The 10,571-nt window shown below is 50.9% G+C and overlaps 1 protein-coding gene and 1 non-coding gene across 4 annotated transcripts in view; both read left to right on the top strand.

Moving 5' to 3' along the window:
• The first annotated feature begins 2,437 nt into the window (after positions 1-2,437).
• The window catches only part of ICE1 (interactor of little elongation complex ELL subunit 1), a 45,529-nt gene continuing 37,395 nt past the window's right edge, over positions 2,438-10,571 (top strand). The window contains exons 1-3 of one of the 3 annotated variants that reach the window (XM_015593433.2): positions 2,438-3,168; positions 9,941-9,999; positions 10,519-10,553. In XM_015593433.2, coding sequence (XP_015448919.1) covers positions 3,037-3,168; positions 9,941-9,999; positions 10,519-10,553 — 226 coding nt within the window. In that variant the 5' untranslated portion in view covers positions 2,438-3,036. Of the gene's footprint in view, positions 3,169-6,057; positions 6,336-9,940; positions 10,000-10,518; positions 10,554-10,571 lie in introns of those variants that run through there. The other 2 variants (XM_015593432.2, XM_025050490.1) reach the window with 2 other exon arrangements.
• Positions 8,410-8,528, top strand: LOC112484118. Its single transcript, XR_003047893.1, has one exon. It is a non-coding gene; the product is annotated as a 5S ribosomal RNA (ribosomal RNA).

Raw genomic sequence — 10,571 nt, 5'->3', positions numbered from 1 at the left:
GGGGCTGGCCGCACGGGCTGCTCCCGCTGCTCGGCGGAAGCCCCCCGCCCGTCCCCGTTCCCGCACCCCTTTCTCTTGCAATTGTTTTGGGAACGCCTTCCTTTGCTTCATTTACGGGGATGCTGCTGGGGGGCGGAGCTAGCTGGTTCTGGAGCGCCCTTCATTTACCCAGCCTCAGGGCTCCCCAGGGCTGACCTTGTGGTGGGCAGAATGCTGAGAGATGCTTTCTCTCCGAGGATAACGTTTTTGATTGTTCTGGCCGGTCCTTAAATATTTCTTGCCTGGAGGCAAGGTCTTACGCGACGGATGTGTTGGCTGGGAGGGGCATTCATCAATTAAAGGCTTGCCCATAACTTACTAGTGTCTGGCTACACGTCGTGAGGTAGTGGGAATAGCCCTTTCCAGCTAGACCCTCCTAGCCGTCCGATGTCGGGAGCCTCTTGTTGCTGTCCGTGTCTTTAATGGTTACGTGGAACTCCACCCCATCGTACCTTCTAGATGTAATGAAATGGTCACCTATTTTATCTAATGTTCCAGGCATTAGGCGCACATAGTAATGAAAAAAACGAGTAAGATATATGTAGGCACGTAAGACTTTGGAAGGTTTGAAATGTTAGGAAGACAAGGCGGAGTTTGGATGGTGGTCTTGTCAGCTGGGGAGGCAGGCAGGGTGTGTTCGAGGCTGTGCCATTCGGAGATCTGAACGATGAGAAGGAGCTGACTAGAAGAGCTGTGGGAGGAGCTCTCCCGGTAGAGGGATTAAGGAGTGGAAAGGTCAGTGACCGGGAGGAGAAGCGTCTCTAAGGAGCACGGCTGGGTCTGGTTTGCGCGAGCACAGAGCAGAGCGGGGAGAGGCTGGTGAGATGAGACTGGGAAGGAATGTAGGCCTGATCGGCCATCAGGAAAAGCTTCGGGGTTTTTTTTTTTTTTTTCTCTTTCCATTAGTGTATTACCTATGAACTGACTGATCCCAAACATTTTAATTGTTAGGAACAGGAAGGAGAAAAGGGAGACAGTGCACAGGCAATCTGGAATAGCAGAACTAAATAAAATCATTGTCTGAGTTGAACTGCATCGTATGGGCATTTGTAATGCGCTTTTCTTCCCCCCCACCCCAAAACCTCAGGAATATCAGTGAAATTCTCTTGAATCTTATAATAAATTATTCTTTGGACCAGTTCATTCACTTAACAGATATTTATAGACCACTTGTGTTTCAGGCAGAGCCGTGACACTGGCGGGAGGGAAACATACAAATACTCTTGCTCAGAGCTTCCATTCCGGGAAGTAGGAGAGGAGACAGGTTAAACAAATTACTTGAGAACGTAATAAATACACTGGAGATAAATTAAGCAGAGAAGTGGGGAGAACAGGTGGGTGAGGAAGGGGCCAGTGGCTGGTGGAATTTCAGTAAGGGGTCTTGGGAAGGCCTCACAGTGGTTATATTTCAGCAAGGGGGAGGGGCTGAGAGAATGAGCTCTGTAGATGTCTTGGGAGAAAAGCATCCCAGACACTGGAAAGATCAGTGTGGAGGCCTAACACGGGCGCTTGCCCAGGGTGCTTGGGAAGAGCAGGGAGGCCGTGTAGCCGGGGCGAGTGTTGGTATCTTCATCCGTTCGGGGCTGCTACAGCAGCACCATAAACTCGGAGGCCCATAAGCAACAGAAATTTATTTCTCACAGTTCTGGTGGCTGGGAAGGCCAAGATCAAGGCACCAGCAGGTCCGTGTCTGGTGAGGGCCGGTTCCTGGCTGTTCTCTGGCCGTGTCATACAGCAGGAGGGAGAAGAGAGCACTCTGGGCTGTTATCAGGGCACTGATCCTATTCATGCCCCAATCACCTCCAAAAGACCCCATGTTCACATACTGTCACATTGGGGATTAGATTTCAGCATATGAATTTGGGGGACCACTGAGACCTTTGTGAGGGTTTCCGCTTTTACTTGGAAAGAATAGTGAGTCACTGGAGGCTTCCGTGCAGGAGTCAACTGGTGTGAATTATTTCCAGTTGTGGACCTGACCTTCAGAACCCCGGTCTGCCTGTAGAAGTCCCCGTCTCGCTTAAAAGTAGCAACTGTGTTCTGGTTGCTCAGGCCGGGAACAAGGTGGCAATCATGGTTCTTCCTTTTTTCCAACCTGCATGCAGTCCGTTAACCGATTCTCTCAGCCCCACCTTGCTATCCATTCTCCTCTCCCTGTCCCCACTGCCTCCCCCTTCGTGCAAACCACTGTAACCTGTGATCCGGAGATGATGGCAGTGGCCTCCACAGGGGTCTCTGTCTTCCCACCCGCTACAGTCCCTCTCTTGGTTTTCAGAATAGTGATAGGAATGATCCTGTGAAATCATTGAGTCCAAGGGTCTGGGGACTTTGTCTGTAAGGGGCAGGGTCGTGGCCGTTTGGCGCTGTGGGTGGTCTTGCTCACTGTTGGACCTCTCTGCCATTGTGCTGTCCAGACAGCCACCGGCAGTGCTGGGGGAGTGGCCATAGGCGTGTCCCACGGAAATAATTGTTTACAAAAACAGGCCGAGGGCCTTGGTTTGCAGATGCTTCTGAACATCTGGACAGTCCATTGCATTCGGGTGTCCTGTTGCCTGGAATGACTTTTGAGGGGAAGAGGGTGTTAGCTGTGAGTGGAGTCTCTGGAACAAGTCTGATGTTGCAAAGTAAGTTTGGAAAACAGGTTCACAGCCGGTTATAGGGGACCGTGAATGGTCACCACCTTAAAGTTTGTTCTGTTGCTGTCAGCGTTTTGGAGCCATGAAGGGTTTTGCGTCGTCACCACGCAGTGGCAGTGCTTAGAGTCAGAATAGCAGGTGGCGGTGTGCAGGGGGGGTGTTTAGTCATGCGTACTGGTGATGATGTAAGCCTGGAGTAATCGGAGTTTCCTGGGGATGGGATAGAGAGAAGTGAAAGGTTCTGATTACAAGAAACTGCAGTGGACAGATCTCAAGTCAGGGAGGTTGAAGGTGCAGAGATCTAAAATCTGAGTGGCTGTAAAAACTGGCAGAGGCAGGAGAGCGTGGAAACCAAGCCGGAATGGTGGGACCGAAGGTCTGGAATGAGGTCAGAACTGGGGATTTTCACCTGTTTTCACATCTGCCGTTTGTGGAATGCAGTGCCTCCAAGGTACCCCCACGCACTTCTAAGGAAACCAAGAGAACAGGCCAGGTGAGGTGCGCGCCGAGTTCGTTGTAAGAACTTTGCTTGGAAAGGACGATGGGGGTAGGAGAATGGAAGAGTATGTTGTCATTTAAGAGAAACCGAAAACCTTTGTGGCCGTTCATGGCAGGACGGCCAGGGGGACTGAGGCGGCTGCACGCGGGGAGGACAGCCTGCTCCGCAGTGGCCCTTGCAGTTCTGCACGCGCCTCCCCTAGGTGCCATGACTTCGTTCTGAACCGTAGTGAGAGCCTGTGTCTCTGTCCTGAACTGGAGGTCTGCTTCCGCGTCTGACCCCTCCCTGCCGTCTTTTTCTTCGTGCGTGAGGGGCACGGTGCCCTTGCTGAGGCATGGCTTGGGTCAGAAGGGTGTGGATGGGCCACACTCTCTGCATCCGTCTCGTCTGCAGTCTCACGTCACCTCGTCTCTCGTTTTCTCATCCTGATTGGCTGCGGTGGTGCGTCAGGGATCGGTAGCCCTCTGTCCATACAAGTTGCCAGACTTGGCAAGCTGATGCGGACCTTGCTCTGGTGATGCTGTGCACGGCTAAGCAGGTGTTCAGTCGAAGTGGCTTTAAGTCAGGCCGCCTTGAATCGCTTGATTCTGGTGGAGGAGAAAGCCCGCCCTCTGGTTTCTTCTCCATACCAGTTCCATTCAGTGCAGCGCTGAACGGTTTAATCTTGGGAATCCAGCTGCGGGTTTGGAGCACATGTTTATACTGTTTGGCTCATGTAACTAGAATAGCTTCAAAATAGATGGTGTTTGCTCTACTTGGAGCAGGTTTGAGCCTGTGCTGGACTCCCATTGAAAATTACCAGTGGGTTGAACGTCATCGTCTGGAACTTGAAACAAGCCCCGTAGACCATCGATTCCTAAGTGGTGGTGACGTGTACTATTCACAGGATAGTCGTTCGCTCGCTCAGCAGCTGCTTGCTGAGCATCGCAGTGGCGGCGATGCCGCGGTGGGGTTCGGAACAGTCACGAGGGGAAGTGGCGGGGGGTGCGTGCTTTAGGTGTGCACAGATGGGTCAGAGAGCAGCCGGCTGTCGGGATGCAGGGGGTGCTGTGCTGGGAGCTGCGCAGGGTGCCCTGGGGCCTGGCAGCACCCAGGAGGGACAGCGGAGGCTTCGTAGAGGAAGCGACTCTAATGAGTTCCGAAGGATAGAAGGATAATTCGTAGTTCAGTGGGAGGGAGAGACGCAGGGAAGCTGTTGAGGATGAGAGTGTGTCACATGCAGACAAAGCAGTTCGTGATGGGGTAGGCGCCAAGTCAGGTGAGGGCAGTGAAGGGGAGGTGGCTCCTCAGGAACCAGCGCCACTCAGCCTGTTTTCGGGGTGAGCGTAGTTGGAGAGGGGCGGGTATGCCCGCCTCCCCACCGTGTTTCAGTCCGCACTGTACGGGGTGGGGGGAGATCACGGGGTGCCATCCTCCCGCTCTGAGAGGGAGCACCGTCACCTTTAATTTCTAACTGTGAGCACTTGATAAAAAGTTAGCAAACTTGATGAAATGTAGCTTATCAGAGAGGATTCAAGCAATTACTGCGGTTAGTATGATTTGTAAAAATTATTTTGAAATAATTTGGAACTTTTAAGAAAGTCACCAGAGTAGTGCAAAGAACTCTGGTATTCTCTTCACCCCATTCACAGATTATTCAAAAGGTTCTGCATTGCTTCGTCGTTCCCCCCGATCTGAACACTGGCACAGTGGCCCCCAGCCTCCACATCAGGGTGTCGGTGTCGGTCGGTACAGCAGTCCATCCCGTCTAGCCCACAGAGCCGCTGGGATTCGCTCAGGCCGGGGGTGGTGTCTCTCTGGTTCAGGTTTCTGTCGGGGATGTGTGTTACGTATCACTGTCTTGTCTCTGCAGGCTCTGGCGTTTAGTTTTTCTTGTCTTTTCATGAAAGCTTAAAGAGTGGATAGAGCCTTGTGTTCTCTGGGGGACGTTTGGCAATGTTGAGACAATTTTGATGGTTACAGTGTCACGCCGTGGTTCAGCGGTGTGCTGTGTGGACTCAGGACTCGCAGGTAGTCCTCGGGGGCGTGGTTTCTTCTAGTGGAAGGGTCTGTGGCAGAATCAGGGAAGAGGGTAAAGTCCAGAGGGAACCAGGTGGGGGGACTCGCTGGATTTGGGTGAAGTGTTGTCTCCTAGGGGTGCCCAGTGGAGACTCATGTATGTTAGATGGGAGATTCTCTTAGAGACCGGTCCCATGGGCACCTCCTGCCTAGCATGTACGAAAATGCCAGACCCCCGGAACGGAGGCCGGACGTGTCACAGGGTAGGCACAGGGAACCCCTCTCAGCAATCAGGGAGTGGCATGAACTCCCCGAAATTCAGGTTCCCAGACTGCAGCCCAGGGCCCGCCTTGCGCGCGGGCCTTCCTGAGGAAGTAGTCTCAGGCCTGCTGCGGTGACATTTCGCACACACAGCTCGGGGGCGGGGGAGTGCTCCGGCCAGCTGGTGACCCACAGCGGCCAGGGACGCTGCCTGACACCCTAGAGTGCACAGACAGCCCCACAGCTGAGAATCTTCCAGCCCAGAACGCTAGCAGTGTCAGAGTGGGACCGAGGCGGCCTACTTGTCCTGCAGTCATCGACCTATTTGCTCACTGTCCACCTGTTTTACTTACTGGTTTTGTACTACCCTGTTTTAAACCATACTGGCCGTCTCCATCTCAGCCCCCAGCCTGCCGGCTCGCTCCTCGCCACGCTGTCCTGCTCCCTGCGGCCCCTGCTCGCCCTGGGCTCATCCCGCTTCTGCAGGAAGGAGCGGGGGTAGGGAGCACCGTGGATTTCTTTTTCTCGGTGCGCAGTGACAGAGGAGAGAGAGCGAGCGGGGGTAGGGAGGCAGTCTGAGTCACAGAACGGGCTGCTCTGGGGGTGGCGTTGGGGACCCAGTGATTGAGTAGGTAACACTGTGAGAAGCTCAGCTGGAGGGCAAAGAAAAATGCAAGTGACGGGAGTCACGTGAGGGGAGCGCAGGGCCCTGGGAGCAAGTCTGAGCCTTCAGCAGACGCAGTAGAAGTTCCAGAAGGAGCAGGGCTGCTGGGAGGGAAGCAGTACTCAGAGAACCCACGCCGCCCTTACCTTCGGTGAGGAAGAGCACCTGACCTCGCTTCCTCCTCGAGGCCCAGGGTGCCCTCCAGCCAGACGGCCTGCTCGGGGCTCCTGATTCTGAGGTTCGTTCATTGGAGACCTTGTTTGAACCGACATAAGTGACATTTGAATCAGATCGGAGAGAAAAGAATGTTTTATTAGCGACCTGCAGTGTCTGACCAAATTAGAGCTGCCGCCCAACCAGGCCTTGGGAAAAGTGTCAGTCAGGGACTAGGATGCTATGGAAACCAAGAAGTCAGATTCACTTACCTATGTTTTTTTCCCCCTGCGTGATGCTACGCTCTGTGATTTTAAGTTTTTATTTTTGTTAGAGTTATACGTGAACATAGTTTAGAGAGACAGCTGGTCATACAGGATTTGCTAAGACAGCTTGAAGTCCACACCTCACCTACCCCCTCCCCAAGGGACAGCACATTTAATTGTACCGTGCATGTTTCATAATGAACTTTCATATTAAATAATAGACTCGTGTTGCCACTGCTTTCTCCAATTTAAACGTATCGACCTCTGACTTTGGGAGGCGAGGACTGAGCTCTCTGTCCTGTACCCACCACACCTGAGCATCCCCCCGCCCCCCAGTTTTCTCAGTGTAGTTACGATTTTGGTTAGGTCACTATCGGAGTCGAACTAACCGTATGCTGCTCAGAGCTCAGCTGAGTAGATTGTGGCTGCCTTGCCTTTCCTGTGTGTTTTCTTGGTGCCCCGGTTAATGATTACATCCGTAATTCAGCGTGCCCGTCTGAGTGCTCACTGCATGCCACGGGCTTAGTTGGACACTTTGTTTTTGGCTCCTCCTAGTTAGTCTGGTAGCAAGCCGGTTGTGTAGCCTCCCAGTGTTCGTCTCCTCGTCTGTGCCGTGGAGGTGGCACTGAGGCAGGGAGAGGTCAAATAGGCCCACGGTCACTCAGCCAGAAAGTGGGGGAACAGGAGTTTGAATCCAGCTGCGTGTGACTCTGGAATGTCTCTGGCCCAGTACTTGACATTACTGCTGGTATCTGGAAGCAAGGCGGGGAAGATGAGGTTGACTAGCAAAGAACTTGAAACAATGGGAAAAAAGAGGGAGAATTGCTTTTACTTAAAAAATAATCGTAATTCAAGTGCACGATGAAAACCAGCCATGCACATTCACTTGCAGTTCTCTGCCTATTAGGAAGAAATATCCTTTTAATGCCGTCATTCCAGCCGATGGTCTGTCGTTTTCTGCTTAGGGGAAAACCTCCCCCCTGAGCCTTTGGACCTCCAGTCCGGCGCTCAGCTGCCTTCCTGGAGTCCCCTTACCTGTGTGTCCCACGTTGTCCCCAGTTCACACCCTGCAGTACGAGCCTCAGCAGGGATGTCTGGGAAGTGACTCGGAGAATTCGGAAACGTCCATTTTACCATCACGAGTGGTTGATAGTTTGTACAGAATTTTACCTTGAAATTCATTCGTCTTCAGAATTTCCAAGGCTTGCCTTCTAGATCTCAAGACTTCTAAGTCTCTAGCTTGCTGTTGAAGTCCAAAGCCATTCTGAGTCCCGATGCTTCGTATATGACTTGTTTCGTTTCTTTTTCTCTCGAGATTCATATAGGCTCTTTGCCTGGTCTCTGGTGTTTTGAAATTTTGTGCCGATGTGTCATGATTTGGATCCTGTTTGTGTCCATGAGCTGGGCCCTTTCAGTTTGGAAACTTCTGGCATCATTTCTAGGCTGTTTCCTTGAACATCAGTGTTTCTTCGATTATCTCCCGGTCTTTCCCCTCATTCTGTCTCTGGAGCTTGGTGAGCGTGTGAGACCTCTTGCACAGACACTCTAATTGTTTTCATTTTTCTTTATTCTCGCGTCTGTGGTTTGCTTTATTTTGGGAGACCTTTTTATCCAAATGTATAACAACTCTTTCGAGCCTTTTATTTTGCTTTCTTGTTTTTAGTTTTATTGAGATATAATTCACATACCATAAAATTCATCCTTTTAACGTGCACAGTTCAGTGGTTTTTATAGTACATTCGTAGTATAGTACATTCGTATTACCCAGTCACGTCAGCTGTGTGGTTGTGGACGCCTCCAGAGCCACCCCCTCGTAGGCATTTGCGATCATTCCTGCCCCCCCCCCCGAAATCTGCTTTCTGTCTGTGGATTTGCCTCTTGAGAACAAGTTATGTCTACAGCCATGCCACCCTGAACGAGCCTGATCCCATCTGATCTCGGAAGCTAAGCAGAGTCGGGCCTGGTTAGTACTTGGATGGGAGACCACCCAGGAATACCAGGTGCTGTAGGGCTAAAAAATAAAAAAAAATAAGGGATTATAAACTGACAAGGTCCTTGCAATCTGTGAGGTCAACCAAGGGATGCCCCGCCAGAAAAAAAAAAAAAGTTATGTGAATGGAATCATAAAGTATGCAGCCATTCGTGACTGGCTTTTTTCACACGGCATAATGTTCTCAAGGTTCATTCATGTAGCACGTGTCCTTCGTTTCTTTTCGTTGCTAAATAACCACAGTGCATGTCTGTAGGACATTTTGTTTATCCATTCGTCCATCAGTAGACGGACACTGAATCTATTTTTACTTTTTGGCTCGTGTGAATGATGCTGCTATAAATAAGAGTGCACAAGTTCGGCCTGGACACGTGTCCCCAGCTCTCTTGGGTGCACTCCTGGGAGTGGCATTGCTGGACCAGTGGGTAGTCCGTTTCGAGGGACGGCCGCGCTTTCCCGCAGCAGCTGCACCGTGCCGAATCCCAGCAGCAGTGTCTGAGGGCTCGGATTTCCCTGCCCCTCACCAACACTTGCTGTTGCCTGTCGTTTCGATTTGGACCATGCCAGGGGGTGTTTATGTTCTGAATTTTTAAGAGCTTTTTAAGATTTTTCTAAGAACTATTCTTGTCTTGTTTCATTTTCTCATTATATTAACATTTTCGAAGTTTTCGTCTCAGTTTTTGCTTATTGCAAGTTGCTTTGGCTTGTTCTGGTGTCTCACGTTACATGAGTCTCTGCTGTCTGGAAATGTTTTGATCTTGTGGAAGAGCGATGGCTCACTGAGCTGAGCGTGTGGCTTCTGGGCCCTGCTTCAGTGCAGTAGGTCTGCGTGGCGGCTCTCCGTGGAAGGCTGTCTCGTGCCAGTGCCTTAGATCTGGTCTCTGGGCTGTTTCGAGTTTTCAGATCCTCAGGGAAGGGTTTTCCTGGTCTTCTGCTTGGGGCACCAAAGGATCGGCTGCCCCAGGAGCTTAACGGGAGGAAGTGCGGTTCGCGTGCGTGGGTCCCCCTGGTCCTGCCGTTCTTTGCCTAGGGTACCTGCCCCAGGTATGCACAGGGTCCCTGGCAGAGACTTCTTCAAAAAGCAGAGTGCCTCCTGCGGGGGGAGCAGCAGTCTCCCTGAGGCTACGAGGGCCCTGGCTTGTCACGGTCGTGCGGCGTGAGCTCGCTGTGCTGGAGCACACACAGCGCCCGGCAGCCCTGCCTTGCTGTCGCCGGCAGGGGTCACACGGAGACCCCGAGGTGCGGCGGCTCCTGGTCGCTCAGAACGGGTCTGCGTGTTCACGCGCGCTGCGGGGGTAGCGTAACGGAGCCACGCTGATGGAACGCAGCAAACTGTTTCTGTTTGATAATAAATGAGCTGGCGCAGAAAAACTCCTTTAAAGTAACTTATACTATAAATACAAGTATCTGACTGTAGTGTTTTTTTTCTTTCAGAATTTAAATGAATATGTTGAAGCATTAATTACCTTGAAGCAAAAAATTATTAATACAGAGTGAGTATCTTTACATGAGTTTGGCTGAGCCTCGTGAACCTGACACACAAGCCTGGGGCCTGAGAGGGGACCTCAGCGTCTCACCGAGGCCTCCTGTCCCCACCGTGAGCCCTCTGTGGGCCTTTACAACGAGGTTCATGGTTAGGAAGTGAATTTTGCTAAAGTGGAAATTTTTTTTAATGTTTTCTGTCTCAAAGACTTCTTAGCTTTAGCAATAGATCTCAGATTTCACGGCCATGGCGTAAGCTTTTGTTTTTAATTCTATAAGAGTCGCATGAATTTATAAGCTAAGATATTACTTAGATCAAAGTGATTTCAGATTAAAAGCTCATACATCAGTGCAGTGTTTTTAAGGAATTTGTATGTAGGAATATATGTATGGAGGTATATATGTATGTAGGTATATATAATTAAATGTAAGTGTTGCATTGGAAGAAAAGTGCCCTGCGTATTTTGCAACATGACTTTAACATAGTATGTTTTCTAGAATAACAGTAACAATTCTTTTCTTTGTTTCAGTAATTTGCTAACAGAGTATCAGAAGAAATGTGATGATATCCTTTTACTGGCTC

This window comes from Pteropus alecto, unplaced genomic scaffold (assembly GCF_000325575.1).
Source record: "Pteropus alecto unplaced genomic scaffold, ASM32557v1 scaffold137, whole genome shotgun sequence".
In the NCBI taxonomy this organism is placed as follows: Eukaryota; Metazoa; Chordata; class Mammalia; order Chiroptera; family Pteropodidae; genus Pteropus; species Pteropus alecto.
Note: the sequence above shows the minus strand (reverse complement) of the source record. Positions and strands in the feature narration are given on the sequence as shown.